This window comes from Gouania willdenowi, chromosome 13, assembly GCF_900634775.1.
Source record: "Gouania willdenowi chromosome 13, fGouWil2.1, whole genome shotgun sequence".
Taxonomy (NCBI): Eukaryota; Metazoa; Chordata; class Actinopteri; order Blenniiformes; family Gobiesocidae; genus Gouania; species Gouania willdenowi.
This window is the reverse complement of record NC_041056.1, coordinates 22494386-22521320: the sequence shown is the minus strand read 5'-3', so window position 1 is coordinate 22521320 and position 26935 is coordinate 22494386. Positions and strand designations below refer to the sequence as shown.

Here is a 26935-nt window from a genome sequence, read left to right as displayed (position 1 = left end):
TTTCCTCAGACATGATGTGCGATTCATCGGTACCATTCATTTGGTGAGCAATAACCAAAACTATGGGAGATATAGTAGGAGTCAGCATCAATCTGATCTTGCACTGCCATCTAGTGGATAACAGTGACAACATCAGCCATGATAAATGTACATTATAGAGAGTTTGGCATTTTCAGCTATTTACTCCAGATGAGACAGAACTCAAGTTCATAGGTGGTAGTTTAGAAATAAATCTTAGGATAAATTTGAAGATAGAAGGCAGCTTTTAGGATCCAATGATTCTTTTTCATAGAGTTGGTTAAACTTAAAAATAAAACTGTCTGACCTTAAAAAACTTGTTTGACTTTGATGGAGCTGCTATCCACGTCTGAAAAAGAAAGATTACGATATAGATTAGCCACAGATTCATATAACAATAGCAGTATTTACTTTTTCTGTCCCGTCTTCACTCTACAATCCCATATAGTGGGATTTAATAAGTCTTTCTTCTTCCCACTCTTTTTTTTTTCATATTATTGCAATTATAAGTGTACATGGATCTTATATATTATTTTGAACATCTCTCATGGTTTTTCTCTGTTAAAGTTTCCTTGTACGCAAAGAGTTTTTTGTTCCTTTTGTTTTTTTGTCCCTACTCAAAAAAAAAAAATAATAAATGAATAAAATATTAAACATGTTAAAGTGTGAATGGGAAAGACATTGAACCCTAAGTAGCTCCCAATGGAATCTCCATTGACCTAGAATATGTCATGGATTTATTTAAAAAAGATGCTTACAATAATTAGGAAGTAGTTCAGTACCAGAGGGGACAAATAACAAAGTACAAATACTTTGTTATTGTACTTAAGTAGTTTTTTCTGGTATCTGTTTATTTTTTTGGTGACATTTTACTACTTTTTAAAACAAATATCTGTACTTTCTACTCCTTACATTTTAAAAATGACCTTGTTATTTTTAAAGACTTTCAAAGATGACGCTACAGCGTAAAAAGACGCAAAATGTTGGTAGTTTGAGCTTTTTTCTCTTAGGCCGGTCTCTTAGTTTTCAAAACTTGAAAATGTAAACCTCAAAGCTGCTCTGAGTTTTACTGAGCATTTGCACTTATTTTATTCCTGACACATGAGTGCTAAATTATCCAGTTGTGCAAAGGTAACATTAAAATTGCTTTCATGCACCTGTATTCCACAAGTTCTTAAAAAAATAAAATATATGGAACTTTCTGGTTTAAAATCACTGTCTTATTATTGAAGAGGCATTTGTTTTACTTTTTTACTTAAGTACACTTTGTAGCATGTATTTTTTTTTTCTTCTTTTATTCACTTAAGAGAGAAACTTCAAAACATTTACGATTTTTTTATTCAAGTACCTATACTTTTACTTGAGTACTAAAGACATAAAGGCAGAGAACATCCTGGTTTACCTGGACCAAGGAAACCTCTCCGTAAAGATCATTGACTTTGACTGTGGCAATATCATGAAAAAAGGTCCCTACTCGCAGTTTTCTGGCACTTTTTACTTTGCACCACCAGAGAGGCTTCTGCAGAGACAGTACTACGCAGAGCCGACCACAGTGTGGCAAATAGAGGCCTTACTGCGTGACCTCTACGCTGAAGAAAATTTTGCAACCAGAAAATACATGGAAGGACAAAACTCCCCCTTTGTCTGTCTGTCTCATGAATGCAACGACTTCATGAACCAGTGCTTGACTATCTCCCCAAAACAGCGACCACAATTGGTGGCGCTACAGCGTCATCCCTGGCTGGTGTAAAAATCCCCACCGCCATTCCACGTTGCCCCCATGCCGCAGTGGTGAGAAAGTACAATAAAAAAAAAAAATGGGGTGGATCTGCTGGATTCTCTCAGCTTGAGATAGGCACAGAAAAGGAGAAGAGAACCGACTACACTGATTCCAACCCTCGATGACTTACTGGATGGTAATGGATGAAAAGAAAAGGAGCTGCAGGGTACGAGGATGCTAACAGGAGATGGGTTTATTGCCCACCTCTGTTTCACATCCACCAGCAACTACTTCCTGAGGTTCCGTACAGAATAATACACACTGGCTCCCCTCTAACCCACTGATTGATAAACCTGTGGCTGAAATGTATTTGTTGAAATAAAAATGTAAATATTGTTGAAATATACAATATTGTGTGTGTGTGTGTGTTTGTGCGTGAGAGAGAGACTCGGACTCTCTCCAACTCCTCCGTGGGTTCTCTCACACACGCGCATGCACATGCAAAGACACAGCGCGTTAGTAAGCAAATACACGGACAGTTAGATGGTTTAAACAATGGGAAACTTGTCGGCAAAAGACTCACCAGTGGCTGATGGTTTCAAACGATCTATTCAGATAGCTACCGTTTTTGAGACGCTGAGGATAGCATGGCACAGCGATGGAGAAGGAGGAGGAAATGGACTCCGTTACCGGCGATTTAAAGGAAGTTTGGGATCACGGGAATAATTTTAACTAACCATGAAATATTAACTTAAATAACTTTTAGCAGTACAAAAACGTTTTTAATATTTTCAAACCCAAACAAACTGCAACACAGTGACGTCATGAACCGGTGACCTGGAACCGGAAGTAGCAAACTCAATACCATGCTCAATACCGAAAGGCCGTAATCTTAAAATCAAAATGAACTTTTTGAATATTTTACAGCACCAAATTACTCCAAAATAATGGATGCACACACTTGAGGTATTTGGAAGCCTTTGACAAAGTTTCAGGTCGAACAGACTCCGCGCCGGGGAGATATTCGCTCTACACAAACACACACACGCACACACAGACCTTTCTTGCTTTTATAAGTATCTATAATAGCATATCTTTGTTGAAAGAAGTAACGCTATTATGTTTACACCTGCCTGTAATTACCACTAGATGGTAGCATTTACCATTGTTTGCTTTCAAAAAGAAACATGGTTTTAATACTGCTGTTGACTATTGGCAACGGTTCTGTCATACCTCTTTTATACATGGAAACTGGATCCAGAATTATGTTTTATTATTATTATTGCTACCATAATGGTCTTGCAGAGTGGGGACTGTGAATGGAAGTGGACACCGTGGAATACATTTTAAATACGGGTACACATATACCCCAGGGGATACATGTCTCCTATGTTCACCCTGTATATAATATGTACGTAAGGATATTACACACCGTATGTCATTTAATGTACTAATACACAATGAACTCCAAACAGTTACATCATCACAAAACTTTGGGCTTTCCCTAATTTGCCTTATGTCTCCTATTAATTCGAGCTTTGGCTTCTTATCACATAAAGCCATCAACTTGCTGCAGAAGCATAATTTCTCACAGTTTGGGACCATGAAAACAACCCCCAGCATCCATCAGGGCAATGTGGGGTCTAACAAGCATTATTTCAACAATAAGCCTCTTAGGATGCCTTATTCCAGAAGTCCCCAATCCTAGTCCTCAAAGGGAAATGACCAGGATCGTTATCAGGCTTCAGCAGAGCTTGATGATGAGTTCATCATTTGAATCAGGTGTGTTGGAAGAGGGAAACATCTAAAACATGCTGGATAGTGGCCCTTGAGGACCAGGATTGGGGACCCCTGCTTTATTCTCTGTGATCGCCTTAAACCACTTGAGTCAAGAAATGCTTGAGGATGTATTGAGGTCAAGAAAAACATAAACCACTAGCACCCATTCAGCCTTGATGAATCACAATATTAAACACTCAAATACACACTTAATTATTAAGGGCCCTTGTGGTTAGCGTTTCTGCCTCACAGCAAGAAGGCCTGGATTCGATTCCTGGGTGGGGAACCTTTCTGTGTTGAGTTTGCATGTTCTCCCAGTGCTTACAAGAGCCATCAAAGGCTTTCTCTCTCAACAGCCACATTTTTGACATTTTATAATAAGCTAGTATATTAACATCTATGGATGAATGGACGGATTTTTCAGACTCACTTGTTCCTGTTTGTTAGCGTCGCAGGGTTTGCCAGTGCCTGTCTCCGGCTCACACTGGGTGCTAGGAGGGGGTACACCTTGGACAGGGCGCCGGTCCATGGCAGGGCAGCATACAGACACGAACAACCACTCACATTCACAATTGTGAATTGTGGCAATTTACAGACTCCAGTCAACCTTACAATAATGTTTTTGGATTGTAGGAGAAAGCCAGAGTACCTGGAGGAAACCCGAGAACATGCAAACTCCACACAGAAAGAACCCAAGTTCCCACCTCAGGGCTTGAACTCAGGACCTTCTTGCTGTGAGGCGGATGTGCTAACCACTACCCCCAATTTCCACTGGAGCTGATAGGTTTCCACTGTAGTCTATGTGTTAATTTCCACCGGGTCCGCTGCGCTGCGTGTCTGCTCCTTCCCAGCGGCGACAGTCCGGTGCTCTCCGGTAGTTATATGCAGGACTTCTATTTCTGGTGGACACCGGAGCACGACGCATCAATCAGCAAAGAGCAAATGAAGCTAATCAGGAAGTTAAGCACATACTCCGCAATAAACTTTTCAAAATAAAACACTTTAGACTATATTTAAAATAACTACATCACCAAACGTCATGTCGTGTAAAAACAAAATCACATTTACTATATTATTTCCTCTCATACTGTAACTGCAGTGTAAATTACAGCAACTTTGATTTAGTTCATGTTTTACTCGTGCAGTTTTATCTCTTCTCTGTTGGCTGTTGTGTGGCTACGACAAATCCAGAGTCCAACTTTCTTGTACTCCTTAGTTAGGAACACTTACCTGTTTATCTGCTTATTGTTGCGTTTATAACATGTACATTTAACTGTGGTCTACTCTAGACCTACTGCCTTTTAAACTACTCCTCAAAGCAACCTACAGCTTCTCCTTCGTGATTTTTGTTATTCTCTTTTTTTGAAGTCCCTCCCTCTCGCTCTCTCTCTATACATCAGCTCCTACTAATACCCATCTAGAAGCACACCAGCACTACTTGAATGTCTCCTAATTCAAAGCTGGGCCTCAAGTAACAGCAGAAGTACCCACCACCAGATAGTTCACTGACCTGGCCAGAACCAAACAAACAAAGCAATCAAGGAAGAAGAGCCAGATGAGTCCCAAGTGTAAAATGTTGATTTATGGAACTCTGCAGAGCTCCAGTTACAAAGAGTCCAATGTTACAGTATTTGTGGCGAACACACACAGCTAACCTGAGGTTCACAACTGACCATGTTCCCATAAATCAAGGTTTCTAAAGAACTTGTCAACTCTGTAAGGACTGATGCACCAAGCAGACAGATTATGACCCAAAAGAAGGAGTCGCAGGCAAATTAAAAGACAGATTGTATGTAAAAATGTTTTTTAAAAAAAACATCAAAAAGTCTTTTAAAACATTGACAGATTTAGTGTTTAGGATTTCACACCGTTACAATATTGGGATATAATCTCTTCAGTTCAGTATATAATACTCACAAAAATACTTACAAAACTGTCATTTTCTGCTAAATTTGACTCCTAAACCATCCATCTATTTTCCAAACCGCTTGCTTCTTTTCAAGTTCACGGAGGGTTTTTGGATAGTGAGAGGAAATCTGTGTACCAAGAGAAAACCCACGCAAGCACAGGGAGAACATGCAAACTCCACATAGAAAGAACCTAAGTGTTCACCACAGGGATTGAACCCAGGCGTGCAGGAAAGATTGTGGCCGCTATGGGTTTCGCTGCGTCTACCTCTTTCACAGCGTCCACCATGGTGTCCGGCTTTACAGAAACAGCTTCCTGTTTTGGGGTCACAGCCAGTGGAATGTTCTGGAACACAATCACATTCCTTGGAACAGCTTGCGCCATGTGTCCACCTGGGACAAGCTGAGGGGAGGACACACAAAAAGCCTGAGTTGGACTGAGGAATTTCAAACAATCATCCTATCTGAAAAAGTGAGAAACTCTACTGACTGTAATACATTAACTTAGCATCACAATGAGAGAATTTTGGCGCTGGTCATCAACCGTGTGACATGCATTAAAGTATAAGCTTCCCTGGTGTCCAATTACCCATGAATAGAGCTAAACAAACCCACTCGATGACCATGTTATTACAACATAAGATTACTGCTAGTTTGCACCATAAGTCAGTTGTCTCAAGTTACCCTACTCTCTCTCTCTCTCTTTCTGAAAGCTGAATTAATTGCCAAGACCATTTAAACTCTGCAACCCCCCCAAAAAAAAGCAAACAAAAAAAACAACCCAGCACTGCACTCCACCCTGTCCCCCTTAACATTGGCTTTGTGTGAGGTGCAGCTGCAGACTCTGGTTACACCCTCTCCACCCTCTCTGTCCTGCTACAGTATGGAAAAGGCAGCGGGGAGATTGTGATAATATTCCACATGCACATTCCTCTATCAGTCAAGTCGGTTTGAGACAAGAGAGACGCATCCCTGTTGAGAAACTGGATCCCGAATCTTTTCAAAGATGTCCATTCGGAGGTTTTGGAGCGGCCCTAAAGCACTGGGAGATGTTAAAGTTGTGACAGACGAGCTGAGGAGCCTTTATTACAAGAAACTTCTGCCAATAGAAAAACACTGTTTGTTTCATCACTTCCATTCACCGAGCTATGAGGATGCTGACTTTGACAACAAACCAATGGTGCTGGTGATGGGCCAGTATTCAACAGGGAAGACCACATTAATCAGGTAGGATAAAAAATATACTTTTAATGAATGCTTTAAAGCCCAGTGATTGATGTTGACTATGGTGGCTGCACCATCTTTATTTTCAGGTATCTCATTGAACAAGATTTCCTTGGTAGCAGAGTTGGGCCAGAGCCAACCACTGACTGCTTTACTGCCCTAATGTATGGAGAGAGGGAGGGAATCATTCCTGGAAATGCCCTTACAATGGACCCCAAGAAGCCTTTCCGCAACCTTGACCATTTTGGAAATTCATTTCTAAACAGGTGAGGGGAATACATGCAAAACATAGAATGAATGCTTGTGGTTTAGGGATGATAAGTACAGTAGCAAGGAAATTGTTTTTTAGTTTGAGGTGTAAATGCAGTTGCTTGTATTTATGTGTAAATCATGGGATGGACTGGCTTTCTGTCAAGGGTGAAGCCCTGATTTGTGCCCTCTGTGAGGCTGGGATAGGCACCAGAACATCCTTGCAATGCTGTACTTGGTTAAAAGTATTTCGCTTTGGGACGATGGTTTAACATTGTTCTTATTCATTCTCTTTAGGAAGTATTTAAGTTGTAACATGGCCTGAATCAATAAGACATTACCAGTACCCCTCCTTTTGTTTATTGGGCTGTTGAAGTCTCATGCACTACAGTTGACTTTTTTACTTGTTTGACAGTGTCACCAAAAACCTATTATGACCAAATATGACAGCTAATCAGCTCTTCCATGAGAGCTCTAAGATGATGCCTTTAAGTCTTACTTATTTGTAATCTCAGTAAAACATATGGCCACATTTTAAGAAGTTGGGAAATTTGTGGTTTGGGATTGTGGAGCTGTCCCTGTTTTCAAAACAGCATCACCAGCACTTTGTATGTGTGAAACATGATGAAATTGTTGGTTTGATGGGTATGTTTCTTATTTGCAAAACAAAACACATTCATTTGCTAAGGATATTTTCTATTTACAAACCACACTGAGTTTGTTTGTGAATCGTTTGACATGAGTAAAACACTTCTGTGTGTTTGTGACTGTGAGGTTTTGGCATGATTTGAACTCCATATGCATGTTTTTGACTGATCTAATGCACTTGTTTAAAAGCAAAAATGTAAAGGCTTTGTCAATATTGACAGCGAGTAATTTTTTAATTGTATGCTATGGTAAATTGTAGATTCTCTGCAGGTTTCAGTGTGTTCAGATGCCGAATCCAATCCTAGAGAATATCAACATAATCGACACACCTGGCATCCTAACTGCTGCAAAAAAGAAACTAAGCCGAGGTAAAAACACTACGTCGTCTTTTTTTTATTTGCTGTTAGAGGGAATTTTTTTAATCCCATTGATCAAGTCAGTAACTGTTATCATTGGACTCTGTTGCTGCTGTTGGGAGTATCTTTCTTCCTTCAGAAAGAAAAGGAAGTAAAACAAGAGAAAGTCAGCACACAATAATCTAAACCCTTGAATGATTGCAATAGACCAGCGTTGGGAGGAGCAGTAGGTAAATAAGTTCACTTTGCTTTGTTTCATGGAAAAAAAAAATTCTCGGCGTAATGATTTTGGCCAGAAACCGGTAAGAGCCACTGACAAACACTGTAGTTTATGTCATGGTCTCATAGAAGTAGGGCTTATTACTGCATTACATCCAGTGTTAATGAAAACCGTCTGGGTTTGTCCTTGTTTCCCAGGTTACGATTTCCCAGCAGTGCTGCGCTGGTTTGCAGAGCGAGTGGATCGAATCATCCTGCTCTTCGATGCACACAAACTTGAGTTTTCTGATGAGCTCACTCGAGCCTTTGGGGCTCTGCTTGGCTTTGAGGACAAGCTACGTATAGTTCTCAACAAAGCTGACAGGGTGGACTCTCAGCAGCTCATGAGAGTGTACGGCGCTCTCATGTGGTCACTGGGAAAAGTGTTTCGAACCCCTGAAATCTTACGAGTTTACATTGGATCTTTCTGGTCAGAACCGCGACAGAAGTGTGACCACTACGAGCTGATTGAACTGGAGGAGGAAGACCTTCTAGGTGATCTAAGAAACCTGCCTTGTAACGCTGCAGTGCGTAAACTGAATGATCTGGTGAAAAGGGCCCGTTTAGTGAGGGTAAGAGCTCATTTATTACTGCATCCATTAATAACTCTTGGTCTCAAGGGAGGTACATTCATGGGGTTTCTATAGTGGTCATAATTCTAATCTTTGTTTTTTCTACAGGCTCATGCACATATTATCAGCTATCTGAAAAAGGAGATGCCAACACTTTTTTGCAAAGAAAATAAGAAGCACAATCTGATCTATGACCTACCCGTAATCTACAACAAGATCCAGCAACAACATCGAGTCCCAGCAGGAGACTTTCCTGACTGCACCAAGATGCAGGTTACATTGACTGAGTTTTATTGAAAAAAAATAATTTGATGTGTCACATTAAATTATTAGTATATCAAATAATCAGTAACACTTTACTTTTAAGTTTTATACATAAGGCTGACATAACGCTGTCATTATCTGTTATTAGCATGAATAAGGTGTCATTAAGGCTATCATTAAGGTGTCATTAAGTGTTGTTTGCTAAATTATGACACCTTTATAGCTATGTAGGCATTTTTGGGTTAGGTTGAGGGATCTAGTGGGGTTTGGTAGGGTTAGGTTCGGGAGAGGGTTAGGGTTAAGTTGGGCTAGGTTATAGGGAAAAAAACACCCCTGGAACGGCAAAATGTTTTTGACTCATAACTTCTTTTCTGAAAACATTTCTTACATGTGCATTAGGGTACAGAATACCGCCTTGGCTGACCCGATCTTCTGATATAAGAACCGTTATTGTAGCACTTAGCATCTGGGTGCTAGTCTGAAAAAAGTTATAAACAGATGCACATGTTTTGCTCGTTTTAAGCTAATAACCTTTTTTCCCTTGATATGGTATTCATTTTTCACCGCACGCAGGCCCAGTAAATCAGGCAATCCAACGCACTTTGAATGGAGTCTCTAGGCCTTACCGTTCACAAGATATAGCATGTTGTACTTCAATTTTCTCTTTTTTCGATTTTGAAATGTTCAAAGTGCTGTAACTTTCCATTGGAATGTCTCAGAGGGGTAGAGTTATGGTTAAAGTTAGGGTTAGGGTAACAAAGGGTTAGGGTAATGGACGACACCAAATGATAGCCTTCATGACACCTTATTCATGCTAGTGACAAGTGTCATGTCTTAATAATGATAGTGTAATGTCAGCCTTTATGTATAAAACATTAAGTTAAGTGTTACCAAATAATCTCGTCTGTAGCTAATTGAACATTTTGTATTTTGTAGGAAAAGCTGATGAGGGAAGATTTTTCAAAGTTCAAGACCTTAAAAACTGGTTTGATGGATTCCTTGGATAAACTCCTGAGCACTGATATAGCCAAGCTGGTTCCCCTGCTCCAACAACAAGAACCGAGGAAGAGATCCCTCCCTGGTGTGTTGGATGCCGAGTTTCTGGGAACATTCCGGCCAGAATATTACAAAAGAGATCCATTCAAACAACTCCCCAAAGGCAATGCGAGCGATGAGAATGAGCTCAATGAGTGGGAGGTGGAGAGGTTCAAGCCGAAATATGATGAGATTTTTTACAACCTCAGTCCAAACCAAGGCAAACTTAGCGGCCGAAAAGTAAGAGCGTGGATGACAACAACTCTCCTGCCAAACTCTGTGCTTGCTCACATCTGGAGGCTCTCGGACGTAGATGGAGATGGAATGCTGGACAGCGAGGAGTTTGCTTTGGCAGTGCACCTTGTTGAAGGAAAGCTAGAGGGACACTACTTGCCCAGAGAGTTGCCTTCTCACCTGGTGCCACCATCAAAGCGGCTGTGTACAGACAGCCTTCTATCTGTGTCAACCTCTTGCCAGCCTGAACTGGGTCCTTAATACAGTTGATTCTTATCCTTTTACTTTCTTTGTGAATCGTTGGGCCTATACTATACAAATCAAACATTCACCCAAAGAAAAAAATTGTTACTAACCAAACATATATATAGCCGCCTTACATAATTGAAATCTGTATTACAAAATCTATTATATAAATGAATCACACTTTGTCTTTAGAATAATAATGTATTTTTCAAACTCACCTAAATGGCAAAAGCGACCATAAAATCCTGGTTGGCAAAGGCAAGCTCCATACAGACGATGGCAGTGTCCATTGTTTGGACAGTGGCACTTTCTTTGACAATGACTCCCAAAATAACCCATCGGGCAACCTGTGAGGACAAATACCAAACACATCTTCCTGTTAGGTTAATTCTGCTATACTCAATAACAACATAAGGCAGTGCAGTGGTTCTCAAACTTGTTTGTGTATTCCCCACCTTGAACGAAGGGGAACTTTCAAGCACCACCTGCACCCATTGCCACCCATTATATTTGCACTTTAGTTCCTCATTCCATTTTACCTTTGATCCAATCATTTAATGCTGTTTTAATGTCTGCTACATTTTCATGCTTCTCATTGTAACTTTTTTTGTGTGTCGGCATTTTGTTTAGTCTTCATAATCTTTATTGTCAATGAAAAATGGTTTTTAAGAAGATTGGCATTAAATTAAACATTTCCTCCCGTTTGCTGCACCCCACTTGTCATTCCCCTCAGGGGACACGCCACACACTTTGAGAAGCACTGAGCTAGTGGAACCGCAATTCAGGAATGGTGTTCATTTATGCTGCTGGTATTTACATATGCACTCATGTGTAGATGGGATGTGTGTGTGTGTGTGTGCGTGCGTGTGTGTTTGAGGGGGGAGGCTGGAACTAACCATTCTCACAGAACTGGCCTTTTACCCCAAGAGTGCACAGACACTTTCCCGTCACTGGATCACACGAGCCTCCATTCTGACAACTGCACAGACTGCTACAGGCCTCCCCGTAGCTCCCCTGTGGACAAGCTGAGCAAAGAAGTCCAAGACAAATAAGAGTGTTTATTGACTTTTCAAAAGATTAACCTGATCAATGTCTCAAACTGAAGTTTTATTTGAGAAAAAGAGAAAGTATGCAAAGCTTGTTATAGGACATTAGTGAACACCTACTTAAAGAATGTGCGCTCATTAATAATTTTACACAAGGTCTGACTTTGTTATCCTTTCTGACACACTCCAGCTGGCTGTTCAACTTGTGCAGAAGTGATACAACGGATGATAAATATTGCCGAACATAAATTTCACTCTTACAACTGTTTTATGAGTTATACAAGAAGATAAAATACTGTAATGAAACTTGGCAGATATAGGTTGTAATAATTTAGCGAATGAAATAATCAGCCAAATGTGTTTTTCAGAAAAACAGAAATTGTGTCATTTGCTCTTGATGTGAGAATTGCTCCAAAGTAAAAAATCAAAAGTCAAATGTAGGCAGGACCATGATCATTCGATCTTCGAAGGCTTGTAAGACATTTATATCCCCATTAATAATTATACAGTAGGTCCAAAGGTATGGGCACCTGTGTTTTATTATAAAAATTGCGATGAAATGCGCAATCTGGATCCGATCCAGATTAAACTCAATGAGGTAATTGAGGAACTAACCATACTACATACAATTGCAGCAATATTACATATTTGCACCACCTTCATAAAAACAGGGATGTGCCATGGCTCCCTATCTGAGAACCTTATGTTGATGTTTTTCAAAGATTTTCCTCATTCTTACCATCAAACATTGACTACAAAATGTCCTCCTTTTTTCAGCTCTCACTAAAATCATCCCCTGTGGTTCCCTATTAGATTAACATCCAGACTGGGATTTGGATGAAAGACAACCATAAATCACTAAGCTGAATGTGAACAATAGCAGCGTAGCTTGCCTGCTAATCCATTAGTGGACAAGCTTGGCCCTGGACTGTGATATTGCTGTAGGCCATGGCTGTACTCTAGTAGCAGCGAGACGAGGAATGGATTCCCCTCTGGACATCTCGTGTCCTGGAGCTCATAAACCGCTCCGCCTTCCACACAGCAGAGCCGACAGCTTTGATAGATGGTGCTCAGTTGGTGCACTTTGGGTGTGGCCTCATCTCTTTTCTAAAATAGACTATACATTCTGAACTATAGGTGGTTCAAAAAAAGTGTCCTTTAGTGTTCACATTTCTCATTATCAATTGATCCTCCTCATAATATTTAAGGATTGATTTAACAAATTATTCTGGTTATTAGGTCAGTTTGTTCTACATGGTCTTTTTCAAAATATACTTCACTAATTATTGTTATCTAAATGAAAAACTTACAATGAGTATTATACTCTTGGACTATAATATAAATTGTAGATTATCAACAACACACAGTGCTTTTAGATTAAATTCAAGCGTCAGAAACTTTAAACATCATGGTAAACCTTATCATAGCAATACGCAGAGAGATTCTCTGTTTAAAAAAATTGTCTCTGGAGATCACACTGTGTCAGACACAAACAAACACCCTTTTTTTGTCTCCTACATCTCTCTTTAAAGACAGCAGTCCAGGAGATTTGCATGCCAAGTTTGCAAAAAAAAAAAAAAAAGGTGTTTTTCCAAATCAAAGACATTGACCAGAGTCCTCCACTAGATGACAGCACCACTTGCTATATGAGCTAAGGTCAGCTAAGGCATTTTTTTCTAGCCCTTATAAGCTTACAAGTATGGAAGCCCGTTTCCGCCACTAAAAAAAAATTAAAAATCACCAAGGACAGTCATAATTATGGGAAACAAAGTCATAATTATGGGAAACAAAGTCATAATTATGAGATAGAAAGCCATAATTATGATTTAGAAAGTCATAATTATGAGAAAAAAAAGTCATAATTATGAGATAGAAAGGCATAATTATGAGTTAGAAACTCATAATTATGAGAAAGAAAGTCATAATTATGAGTTAGTAAAGTCATAATTATGAGATAGAAAGTCATAATTATGAGAAAGAAAGTCATAATTATGAGTTAGTAAAGTCATAATTATGAGATAGACAGTCATAATTATGAGTTAGAAAGTCATAATTATGAGAAAGAAAGTCATAATTATGAGTTAGTAAAGTCATAATTGTGAGATAGAAACATTTTTGGTACATCCATCTGTACCCATGGCACTGACCAGAAATCTCCATTTGTTGTTCAATAAACTGTACTACTTCAGCCACATCAGTTTTATCCTTTCGACACCAGAGCCTCTTTTTGTTTAGTATCTTTTCAAGGGTGCGTTTACTCAGCATTTTTCTCTGTGAATTTGTAAGCAAAGTATTTCTCAAAATTATGACTTTCTATCTCATAATTATGATTTTCTATCTCATAATTATGACTTTCTATCTCATAATTATGACTTTCTCATAATTATGACTTTCTATCTCATAATTATGACTTTGTTTCCCATAATTATGACTTTCCTAACTCATAATTATGACTTTCTTTCTCATAATTATGACTTTCTAACTCATAATTATGACTTTCTTTCTCATAATTATGACTTTCCTTGGTGATTTTTTTTTTTTTTTTTTTAGTGGCGGAAACGGGCTTCCATATACAAGAGGTTTGCTTTGTGTCACAGAGGATAAACTTACTTATGGTGTGACCCTAATGAGTTTTAGGCAAGAATTCAGGATTCTAACTAATGGATCTTATTCAAGCAAAGCCAAGACAGAGATGAGCATTTGGTAACAAACGCTTAAATGTTCCCTACATTATGTTACTATTTAATGCATTGTTATATATTTTTTTAAAACCTTCTTCAGCATTATGTTTAAGGGTTCCTTGATCAATACTTGTATCCGTTTCCTGCTGTACAACCGAAAATTGACAGACACCTCCGACAGAAAGAAAAAAAAGCTTTTATCAAATCATCATTAAGTAATTAACCCAATGGATTCGTCTTTCAAACATTTTCAAATGTGGCAAGAAATCTACCTGTTCTGGGGAACTACTGAAAGCAAATGACACCTTTGCTTCCCAGGTACTGTAACATTGTTTAAATGTCACACTGTAATACGTTTCTTGCTGTGAAAATAGAACTAAGTATCTTATAATAAGATTTTAATAGATATTATTAATCGCATAATGCAAGGTTTTTAAACTTTGGGGTCGTGACCCCATGATGTGGGGTCGCCTGGTATTTAAATGGGGTCACCTGAAATGTCTAGTAATCGATAAAAATCAACTAAAATTACTGTTTAAAAATGTTTAAAAAACGTTTTTCAAATTAAAACACAACACACTATATTAAACAACTGTATACTGTACTTTCCCTTTCTCTAACTTTTCTTATATATATATACATATATATATATATGTAGTTCAAATGAAATGAAATATAAAATATTTGTAACACAGAATAACAAATGTGATTTAAAACGTATTATAGAAATAAAAACAAAAGTCTGTTTGGGGTCACCAGAAAATTTGTGATATCAAAATGCGGTCACAATCTACAAAAGGTTAGGAACCCCTGATGTAATGAAAGGTACTTTCTGTCTTTGAATTCAACAGACATTTAAAGCAGTGATGACCAAACTCAGTCCTGTAGGTTTTAGTACTCTCCCTCCTTCTACATACTGTACTCAATATAATTCATCAGGTGTGTTGGGTCAGGGCAAAGTTTGGAAAACCCTTGTTTCAGCCTAAATAGTCAAACGCAGTAGACATACAGTAGTTTAAGATGAACTCTCCTTACTCTGGTTGCAGATGATTCCCATCCATCCTGGTGAGCAATCACATCCATCTCTGGTTCCACTACAGATTCCATTTACACAGTCACCACAGCCCACTCTGCAGTCATCCCCAAATGAGCCGTCAAGACACACTACGCAGGAGAATTGATAAAATGTCAGTAAAATCGTACACATTCATGACTTAGAGCACACGAGTCAAACTCAAGGCCCAGGGGCCAATTCCGGCCGTTTAGAGCATCCAATTCGGCCCGCAGCAGAAAGCAAAAAAGTCAAAGAAACCATGAATTATTGCGTAAGTAGATATCTCCAAAATAAAACACAAATTCAATATAACTCAACAATATTAGCAGGGCTTACATTTTCCCCATGCTTATATCACATGAGGAAAGTCTAAAATAGATTTGACACCGCTGGACAAAATCTTAAAGAGAGGACTATTCATTTTTATAATAGGACTGTACCTATCTGACTGTCCAGTCTGAGCTCCCCTCTGCGCTCTCTCTGGATCTCTAAGGATTTCCCATCATCGTCACTATTGATGCCATTGTAGGAATGTAAGGCTGCTGTGTATTGCAGCAGCTGTGGAGCCTTTCGGTACAGCAGGTCTGGTAATCTTTCAACCTCCAGCTGTTCCTCCTCCTCATCTTCTTCTTCATCTTCATCCTCTTCCAGTTCATCGTACAGTGCTGAACACACCCAGTACAAATTGAGAGTTAAAATAAAATTAAAAATCATACCGTCATAGGTTCACGGTGGGATTTCAAAAATCAAATGTATTGTGGTAATAACAGCTAACAGATGCAAGAATGCTGGTCTCGATCCAAGCGGAAGCCCAGTCGGCAGAAGCACTCATACGTTCCCAAGGTGTTGATACAGTGGTGCTCACAACTCGAGGTCTTCGCCAGGCATTCATCAATGTCTAACAGGAAGTAAGAAAAACAAAACCAACAGGCATGAAAAGGTTAACAACAGTGAAACTAATGCAAAGTGTAACATCTTCAGTTACATCATGCCTTACCCTATTATCATGGCACATTCAATGAGTACCATGCATGTCCCTTCTTATTCTTATTCTTCTACTTCTTCTTTGGACTTCTGACTAAGAGCTTGTGTGAATTTGTAGTAATTCAATAGCAAACATTGCTTCTTTTTCTTTAATAATTGATCAATACAATTTTGGTAAGACTACTGACATTACGCTGTCATTAACATGAATACAGTGTCATAAAGACTGTCATTAGGTGTTGTTCGCTTAATTATGACACCTTTGAAGCTATGTGGGCATTTTATGGGGTTAGATGTAGGGATCTAGTGGGGTTAGGGTTAGGGTTAGGGTTAGGGTTAAGGTTAGGGTTAGGGTTAGGGTTAGGGTTAAGGTTAGGGTTAGGGTTAGGGTTAGGGTTAAGTGTTAGGTTAACAAACGACACTTAATGACAGTATTCATAACACCTTATTCACACTAATGACAGGTGTCATGTCATTATTATGACATGACAGCAAACGTAATGTCAGCAAACTTCAAGTAAAGTGTTACCAAAATGTTAACTTCATGTACACTTCATACATAAGTAATAAGCTTATATAATAACCTTCTCACTATCATGTGGTTGAAAAAGCAAGAGTATTAAATGCCTCATTTATGAGCCACAGTGTACATTTTGGAAGAGAAATCCTCTTTTGCTTACTGCTATATGCAGCTTGTAGTTTTCGTCATGCTGCAAACACATATGTATCATGTGTAAGGTGTTTGTGTCCTGCATAGTTTAACTGCAACACAGTAGTAGCAGTGCTAAAGGTCTGTCAACAATCGAACACTCTCACCATCGCACCCGCAGCCATCTGGGTTGAGTCTGTAGCCGGCTCTGCAGCTGCACTCGTAGCCACCTGGGTAATTTCTGCAGAAGTGGCTGCAGCAGGACTCAGCGGTGGTACACTCATTGCTGTCTGTGAGAACGTTGATTAATGTCTCAGCCACAGAGGAAGAGTCTGTGGTGCTTAAACAGTGAATAGAGGCCGTCTCACCTACACAAGTCTTCCTGTCACGGTCAAGCTGGAAGCCCTGGCTACAGGAGCAGAGGGGTCCATTGGTAGAGTGCTCACAATGATGGGAGCATCCTCCATTGTTCTCCTCACAGCTGTTAATGATCTCCATCTCAATTCCTGAAATGAAAAGACAGAAAACCCTATGCTACAATACCAAGAGGAAACATGTATATCATAATAATGCAATGAACTCTGTGTAATAAAGATTAATTAATTAATAAAAAAAAAATTGGTAACACTTAACTTGAAGTTTTATACATAAAGGCTGACATTACTGTCATTATTATGGCATCACACCTGTCATTAGCATGAAATAGGTGATATGAGCCTAACCCTAACCCTTCGTTACCCTAACCGTACCTAATCCTCTAGATCTCTCCACCTAACCCCAAAATTGCCAACATAGCTCCAAAGGTGTCATCATTTAGCAAACAACACTTAATGACACCTTATTAATGCTAATGACAGATAATGACAGTGTAATGTTAGCCTTATGTATAAAACTTCAAATAAAATGTGACCAAAATTATTGATCCGTTCATTGCCAAATGCTGATTGGCTGGTTGTTGTTGTTGTTGTTGTTTTTGCCTTTTATGAATTTTATACAAATTTACTAGCCAGATTATCTGGATCAATGATGAGTCGAATTTCATAAAAATCGGTCAGTTACAAACCGAGATATACATTTTTGAAACAATGAGAGATGGGGATTTTTGGTGATTTTTAAAACTGATCCAGAATTTGTAACTTGATCTGGATCCCCACCAAATGGAATCTTCCATTGTTCTAAGAGACAAACAAATAAACGTTGTTGATGGGTATGAATCAAGACATATACTTACAATCATTTCTGTATGTATATTTTACCGCCGTTCGGTCCTTATAATTGTCTCTCATTGCTTGTCCAACTCAAATCCACCCAGGCCCAATTCTTAACCATATAGACCCCTTAATGGCCCATGTCACGAGTGACGTGGCTGGAGGCAAAAACAGGAACATCACTGGCTAAAGCATAGATATATATATAAACACTAAATGACGCACGCGGAATTCGCCAGCGTAGCTTAACGGCGGCCGTCTTATCTCAGACAACTGACGTTCTGACATTCTGACTCCCTCTACGGTAGATGTTGGAAGGTGAGTGATCAGCTTAAACAAAAATACCCTTAACTCGATGAAATATTGATGGATTTACAAACGGTTTGCCTTATTACTGACCTTATTATACGTAGGTATGACATAGGATGCTTGTACATGTTGAAATTGACGCTTACCTTAGAAAATTGGTTGAAAATTCAGCAAGTTATGGTTATTTAAATAGTACATGCACCACTGACATCGATTTAACGAGCTGTCTGAGGTAAGATGGCCGACACGGTGCTACATCGCTCCCATTGTCTAACAGCGCGGGTAAGTCATCTAGACTAGTGCTTATATATATATATGTATATATATCTATGGTGGTTTGCCTTCAGGCTGAGCCCCGCCCAACAAAATACATCATAATGTTTACAAACAATGTTTACAAAGGGTCTATATATACACGTTCTTCATAACTGAGCATGAAATATCCATCTACTGACATTAGAAGTGTACCTACTGTAGCACTGTTTCCCATCAGCACCAAGTTCGAAGCCTGGATGACACACACAGCTGAAAGAACCCACCATGTTCACACAGCCATGAGAACAGCGGTCATGGAAGCTGCACTCATCTATGTCTATATGAGACAGATGATAAAAAAAATATATATATATATATTGTACTTTAAAGGAAGGCAAGACAAAATACAAACAACGTACAAAATTGATTACATAAAAAGTGTATAAATCACAAAATGTAGAAAAACCATAGCATGAGTTTCAAAGTCAGATTGGCACATCAACAACATCAAAACCTAATAAATGTGTTAATGTTTAATTATAACACATATTCTGATGATTTAGCAAGTAAAGCCAATAGTTTTTTGTTTTTTTTTGTTTTGAAATGACATATACTGTCCTTTAGATGTAACTACTGAGTTTTAATGATAACATATTTGCTGTTGGAGTTGGATTTTAAAGGAAATGATACCTAAAAATATATTAATTAACTTTAAAAAGTAAAACAAGCTTTGGACTAAATCACTTTTGCTTGTTGTAACACTGACTGTTGAAATACAGCAAGTAAAAATGTTTTGTGACTATATGGATGTGTGTATGTTTGTGTGTGTGTGGATGCTGTGTATAAGTTTGTGTCTGTAAATGTAATTCTCAAAGTGTATGTTTAGATGTGGAATAATCAAATGTCCATAAATTCTTGCTCATCTAATAATTTAATGTATTTGCTGTTGTATGAGTGTACGGATTTATTTTTGATGTTGTTTTTGAAGAGTTGCGTTTTTCACCCTAAATGTTGTGTTCAAAACTAAGAAGGACTCTCTACGAGTGGTAAAGGCATGACAGGAGAACATGTAGTAAATAATGTCCTCACCTTCACATTCTTTGCCATCCCTGGCCAGTGTAAAACCTGGTCTGCAGCTGCATTGCACTCGATCATCTTCAGAAGTGCAAAGCTGGGTGCAGCCACCTCTCTTCTCCTCACAGGGGTCCTTCACTAACACACCCACATACACAAAAAAAACCGGCAATGCACATAAAACACCTTAATACACTCAGGTAAACAAACAAGTGTGAGCTTCCCTGTGGTTTTAAATGAACAAATGCATTTAGGGTAATGTGTGATCTGTGTAGAGAGAGACATTTGTAAGAATATTGGTATCTGTATAGAAATAGTTTCCCAGTCTGTGAATGCAGTTAAGATATTCCCTGATCCCTCAAAAAATAACCCTAATCTGAATTCCTGCTGTGCACTGTGCAGTTTCAACTGCTCTGTGCTTTACAACAAAACCATAAAGTCCATATTTGTTAAACTGTGGTCCAATTGGCAAAGAGAAGTTCCACCTGAGGACGATAACGCGCCGGAGCACCATTAATCACCTGAGCTGTTTCAAACACATTTTTTCATAACGGAAACATTAGTGGATAAAATGACTCACATTCGCAGTGTCTTCCATCTCTTTTTAGCTGGTAGTTTCTCCGACATTCACATTTGTAGTGCATGTTCCCCATATCCACGCACGTGTGCTCACATCCACCATTGAACACTGAGCAGGAATTTAGAGCTTAAAGGCAAATGGGATATTAAGACGAACATTAAACATGCGCATAAAATCCAGCTACAATAATAGAAAACATTTGTATAATATTGACTAGTAAAAAAACTCAATTTAGTTTGATTTCTAAAGGTAACCCTGGTATTATTCACACACGTGTCATACCACCACATTGATTGAAGTGCTCACCGATGCATGTCCGACCATCAGAGTGCATGCGGAAACCTTCACTGCATTCACAGTGATAGGAGCCTCGTGTGTTGACACATATTTGCTGGCATCCTCCATTAAAGTCCTCACACTCATCAACATCTGTAAACATAACACAGAAGCACAAATATGCCTTTTAAACAAAGACATTGGTACATAACTACAAACAACTGTGGAATCACAATCAGAACCTCTGTGGATTCCTTTTTTCGTTCTGGGAAATATAGTTCTGATTAAAAAAAAAAGGCAGGTTGTATGAAAATAAAAAGCTAAAATTGAGTAACCTTTAAAAAAAAAAAAAGAAAATTAAATGTTGCATCAACCCCAACTAAACCCCAACACTTTCTTCTGCTGAAAACAAATGTATTTGGGTATAAAGTGGTGTTGATTGACTCTAGGCCAACTCTAGGCCAAAAATGTATGAATGACTGCCCTCTATGGGTTGGAACCTGGTTATTACAATCAGTTTTATCTATTTGCTGAGAATGGTGTTTAGCAACAGTTTGGTGATTCGTGGCTTGGCCCCGCCCCTTCGATAAAACCAAGCACATGTGGAATCTGTGGTGAGTAGGTGAGAGAATTGTGAATAGAGAGGGTTAGTGTGAATTGATTTGGTAGTTAGCATAGCATAGCTTTTCTTTGGAGATTTTGTAATATAGATTGGACGTGTCTTAACTGCTCCAGAAGCCCCGCCCACAATTAATAAGTTTTTCATATTTCCAGCTTAGACGCATGTTATCCAAAACCTCAGGGTTTCTTTACCCTGTAAGTTTTGTGAAAATATCAGTCCCCCCCAAAATGTGCAAAGTTGCGATCGCAACTATTTATGCAAATACAGACAATCCCTGTGAATTTTGCGCATCCCCGCAATAATGTCCAACCGCCACAATAATTCCACTATTTTGACCAATCTGACTAAGCCAAGAGTGTATCACAACAGCCACTACGACTCTGGACATGTGTTGTGACAAAATTTCATGACCCAGCAAAATGGCGGCTCCTATCAATCTGGTGGTACAATGTGGCTGAAGTCCGTGAGTAAACAAAGACTCCAGCCGCCTTGTGTAAGACGCCATCAGCTACCGAAGCTGGCGGCTGATGGTGGCCCCACCACAGAGACCAAAACCACCATTTATTCGGGTTACAGACTGTGTCACAACAGCTACATTTATGAAATATGCTGTCTTTTCTTTAACACATATGTGAAGATTGAGGTTTTCCTTGCACTGCAGTGAACAGAGTGGAAATCCAGCATGGATGAGATTCCTATAGGAAAAGTACATTTAGTGTTTTGGTAATGTTTACTTAAATGACGACTTTTTATTCAATATTAACATGTTTTGCATTGAAAATTTTTAAAATGTAATAGGAAGTATTCATTTTTTGTTCAATTGTTGTGAACTCTACTGCATATGATTGAGAGGGAGATTTTGGTCATGTTGTTGATGTAATGTGTTTGTTGATGATTTTAATTGATTTTACTGATTTGAAATGTTCTTATTGATTTTTAGCTGTTGAATGTTTTAGAATGTAAAGCATATTGAGTTGCCTTGTGTATGAAATGCACTATACAAATACATTTGCCTTGCCTTGCCTGAATCCGTACCCATTTTTTCTTTTTTTTTTTGAGAAATGAAAGACAATCAGATACTTTGCAAATTTAAATGTTTATGCAACGTTAAGTAAAACAATAAAGCCTTGAAAATACCACAGCCTTTGCTGCAATTCTTTAAAAAAGCTGTCAGTTTTGGCCGCAAGAAAATCACACAAAATTTTTGCGCAAGATCCTGGATGGACTGAAATATGTTTGAACTCATTTTTAATCATCATTTGTAGACAAATGATGATTAAAAAATATTCCTTTATTTTATTTGGGAAAAAAAATACTGAATAGAAAATACTGTACTGTTTTCCTTTTATTTTTCATTGTCAAAAGAATCCCTTGATAAACTATTCAAAACAATTCAATTTAACTAAAAATTAATTTTGAATGAAATAAATAAAGGAATAATACAAATGAAGGATAAGCCTATTCATTTAAATACTGGTTCTACAGTAAACAGTGCAAAACTGCATAATAGTTCTTTTTCTTTTTAAAAGTGCAACTGAAAATGTATTTTGTGCCTGAACAATTGGACTTTACAAAAAAAAACCAGTCTGCACTGTATTTACATCAGATATTTGTTTGGACCAGCAGAGGGCGCTGGTAACCCAGTGGTCGGTTGGGATGCAACTATTCTGTGCAGTGAAGAAGAGAAGCTATGCTAGCAGACAGAGCTAATAGAAAAACGTGACTTTTACAGATATTCATGTAATATTACAGATATTCTTTTGGTGCTAAAGGGGTAAGGAATCATTTATGAACATGTTTAAGAGTAGAAGGCGGCCAGAAAGCAAGTAGTAGCATATTCTGCCTGCCGCCTCGGCATTTGGACAAGAGAAGGATAAATATATTTTTAAAAAAGTACTGCGATTCAATTTTCAGAAAATCAATATGAACCGTGATACCTATGAATCGATTTTTAACTGCCTTACGATTAATCGTTACATCCCTATTAAATAGTGTTACTGTTTTTTCACTGGAAACCTGTGGATCAGGTTTATTGAGCACACACTACACTGACATCACTTCATCAGAGGTTTAAGCATTTCCCAAAAAAGCTGCAAATAATGCTAATCACATTAAAACAGCTAGCATGTATTCATTTGCGTGTGTATACATATATATGTACTTATCCCTCTATAATCTCACCTCTTAGCAGACCCGTGGGAACAGCTTACTCCAAATTGACTATTTCAAATTGTTACCAATAGTGAGGGCTAAGAGGTGGATGTGTGTCAGAAGGCGTTCTTTTGTTGTTTGATGGAATATAAGTACCTACTTCAAAGTTGCCTGCACACAAATTATTTAGACATCTGCTTGTGTGTTGAAAGTGAAACAGAGAGGTTTTGTTTGGTAGAGGATGCTTTAGAAGAAAACCATTACACACTGGGGGAGGTTTGTCAGGGTTAATATACTTATTGGGAGCCTCATGTGAAAGCTTTTCAGAGGGAAACATACAAAGGCAGCTTTTACCCGTGGACGAGGCAGTGCGTGTGGTGGTGTCGGAGGCGTCAAAGGTCAGGAGGTTGAAGCCTGAAAGGTCTGGTGCTGAGCTTAGCTGCTGAGCTAGCGTCAACTGGCAGACAGAACGCGCAACTGAATACGTGGAGGCACCACAGAAAGGAACTCAATCAACAAGTGGTCTGAAGGTTGGAAGGACTAAACTGACAACAACAAAAAAATCACTTCCACTATTAAAAACATGATTGAAAAAAAAAATATATATATATAAATAGGATGAAATAGAAATTTTAAAAAAATTACCCATTAAAATGTGATTTAAAACTACTACTTAAGTTTTTGTTTTATATACATTCAGATTTTAGGTAGATTGGTATTGTGAAGTAATCAAAATATTTGGACTTAAAGTGTTAAATGTGGTACAGTTTAGGTTGAATCTGTCACATTGCATCAGATAAACACTTTAATTCTTGTTATTTTACTTTAATTCATCTTACTCTGGAACTCCCCCCCCCCCCGACATCAGAAACATTGATACCTTACCCCCTTTTTCAAATCTAAACTCAAAACCCATGTCTTACAATCTGTCCATTCTCTGTAATTCCCATTCCGAATTTCACCTACATTGCTCTTTTTCTTTATTATTCTGTTTTTATGTATTGCACTGTTTTTATAATTCGGTTTTTATCGTAAAGTGTCCTTGGGTGGCCTGAAAGGTGCTTTTAAATAAAATAAATTATTATTATTATTATTATTATTATTATTATTATTATTATTATTATTATTATTATTATTGCCTTCGCCAAGGAGGCATTATTTTTTTACTGGCATTTATTTATTTATTGTTTGTTTGTCATTTAGCAGGATCTAAATTATGGTACTGAAAGATCTTTGACAAAAAATCCCCCAAAGACAGACCTTGCAGGGAAGATTCCAATAAATTATGAAGGGGATATGGATCAATATAAGAATTTTGGATCATTTTCAAAAATAAAAAATCATCATTGTCAATATTTAAAAAATTCATATCTTGGTTCATAATTGACCGATCTTTATTAGTTGCAAATATTATTTTGACTTGTAAAAAAAAAAAATGGGAGCGCCCATACATTTCGACCTACTGTAGCATTATTAATGGGGATAGACTTTCCTTATGAGCATTTAATATGTGAATGATCTGTACCATGATCAGGATCACTGATCCAGACTGAATGGCCAATATCTGGCAAAGAGGAGATTTGTCACATGGCGGATGTTTACGCTCCATGAGTTCTCATGTTTTTACAATAAGAAGTATTTTAGTTGACTTTAAAACCAATTACTAAACCAACTGTTAACCTTGTGTTTTTTCCATTATCAAAATTCAAAATCACAGATTTCCCCATTGATATATATTCCCATGAAAGTGCCTTACAGCTGCTAAAGCTGTTTTCATATAACTTCCTCATTTCTCTAGTAACCTGCCAGGCTTCAGACAATATCCTGTCAAAAAGGTTACAGGTTACGCCACTTGTTCACACCCATGGCTCTAACCCAACAAATGGGCTTAAAGTCTGACCCCGACTCAGCATTTTTCCATTAAACCTGGAAGCGGAGATGACATGCCGTTTTACAAGTCAACAAAAGGAACGATTCTCACAGTCTATGGGCCAGACAGAAAACTGGGTCTTTAACAGTTAAATCCAAAAAACTGGAGAACTACACATCATCAATCATCATTGGATACATTCGATCAAATATAGTGCATTTTGATTTGGTACCTTAAGATTGCAGTTTTGAACCAGTACGCAAGAACAATTCTGCCAAACTGTGTAGTTTGCTGAATGAGTGTCAAGTTTGGTTTACAAAGGATTTTAAGGACATCTGATGACTAAACCAACAGATCACTGAATTATTTATTTATTTATTTATTTATTTATTTATTTATTTATTTATTTATTTTAACCACAATCATCAGTTGATCACTTTAATTTTAGAGCAATAAATACTAATCAGCCCAACAGAAGCAAAACCTTTGATTGAATAAATTTAAGATTTAAAAAAGGTTGTTTTTTGTATATTGTATTTGATTGCGGTAATAATTGTTAACTGCATGTTTAGAAATGTGCCTGTAAACTGTAAATCAAACAATATTCTTTACAGTTCCGCATTTATTGCAGTAAACTACAGATTTGAATTATTAGTCCCAATAAAAGTCACAAACAACTACACAGGACAGCATTATTTGTCACTAAAGCTTCAAAGCGCTTCCTTCATGTTTTATTCTCAAAGAACTAATGAAGCAGCACAGTAAACCCCCACATGTGCAGACAGGCTGGGAAGAAGAAGTGACTGTTTGTAAAGCCATGATGTCCAGATGTCCATCTTACCATGACAGGCCTTGCCATCTGGTCCCAGTAGACTGCCTTCAGGACATTTGCAGAAGTAGCTGCCAAAAGTGTTGCAGCAGAGGCCTTCACAACCACCTTCATTCACCTCACATTCGTTCACATCTAAAAGAGGAAGACATAACTTAAATGTCAACAGCAAACCTTGTTTTCAAAGGCCAAGGCCTTTTCAGCAAAGAGAAAAGGTAAATGACTTTTTTGATCGCTAGCGTGTGGAGTGGGGGTGGTATTAACTTAGAAATAATATAAGCCTTTTTCCACTTTCACACCCTGCTGAACCTCTGCCATCAATCACATTTTCATTGCTACATCATCATACAAAAAGCTTTCAAAGACAATATCAAACACTGTATATCTTCATAGAGGAGACAGCAACAAAACACTGCTGGTTATTATTGGCACCAAAGGTAGTGCTGGTGTTGCTTTAGGTAGCATTTTCGGATTCAGCATCATTTTTTTGATTTATTGTTATTTATATATATTTTACACTTACAGTATGTGTCAGGATCATGGATCGTTTGGGTTTATTGTCATATTATTGGTCAGTTTTATTATTTATTTGCCAGTTCTTGCAATATTATCATTTTTGTTATTGTCTGTTTCCTGGATTCCTTTTGTGTATCCCCCTTGTGTTCCTTGTTGTTCCTTGTGTTCGTAGTGCTTTAAGGATTTGTTTTCTTCGACTTCTTTCTTTTTCCATTGCATTTTGTATATTTAGAGTTAAGAATGCATGGATGCATTGGCATCCACTCTTTACATTCTTGATCATCTGTGGCAAGGGGATAAATTGTATGGAATATCTCAAAT

The 26935-nt window shown here is 38.1% G+C and overlaps 2 protein-coding genes across 2 annotated transcripts in view; one reads left to right on the top strand and one right to left on the bottom strand.

Annotated features, from left to right (window-relative positions):
* Positions 1-26935, bottom strand: part of egfem1 (EGF-like and EMI domain containing 1) — a 69446-nt gene that overhangs the window by 26548 nt on the left and 15963 nt on the right. Inside the window, exons 5-17 of the mRNA XM_028463948.1 lie at positions 26111-26233; positions 20657-20779; positions 20351-20476; positions 19786-19908; positions 18914-19033; positions 17293-17430; positions 17092-17214; positions 16067-16189; positions 15732-15956; positions 15273-15401; positions 11407-11535; positions 10729-10857; positions 5693-5827 (exon numbers count right to left, since the gene is read on the bottom strand). Coding sequence (XP_028319749.1) covers positions 5693-5827; positions 10729-10857; positions 11407-11535; positions 15273-15401; positions 15732-15956; positions 16067-16189; positions 17092-17214; positions 17293-17430; positions 18914-19033; positions 19786-19908; positions 20351-20476; positions 20657-20779; positions 26111-26233 — 1746 coding nt within the window. The remainder of the gene's footprint in view (positions 1-5692; positions 5828-10728; positions 10858-11406; positions 11536-15272; positions 15402-15731; positions 15957-16066; positions 16190-17091; positions 17215-17292; positions 17431-18913; positions 19034-19785; positions 19909-20350; positions 20477-20656; positions 20780-26110; positions 26234-26935) is intronic.
* On the top strand, positions 6206-11214 carry LOC114474049 (EH domain-containing protein 2-like). The gene is made up of 6 exons (XM_028463949.1): positions 6206-6651; positions 6738-6914; positions 7816-7913; positions 8319-8731; positions 8840-9004; positions 9932-11214. Exons 1-6 carry the CDS (start codon positions 6431-6433, stop codon positions 10523-10525), a joined length of 1668 nt encoding a protein of 555 aa, XP_028319750.1. The 5' UTR covers positions 6206-6430; the 3' UTR covers positions 10526-11214.

What these genes read in the sequence shown, in the direction of transcription:
- LOC114474049 (XM_028463949.1), top strand. Translation starts at nt 6,431, where the DNA reads ATGTCCATTCGGAGGTTTTGGAGCGGCCCTAAAGCACTGGGAGATGTT. An exon ending in GGGAAGACCACATTAATCAG is followed by an intron (nt 6,652 to 6,737) that starts GTAGGATAAAAA and finishes CTTTATTTTCAG; the next exon opens with GTATCTCATTGAACAAGATT. An exon ending in GGAAATTCATTTCTAAACAG is followed by an intron (nt 6,915 to 7,815) that starts GTGAGGGGAATA and finishes GATTCTCTGCAG; the next exon opens with GTTTCAGTGTGTTCAGATGC.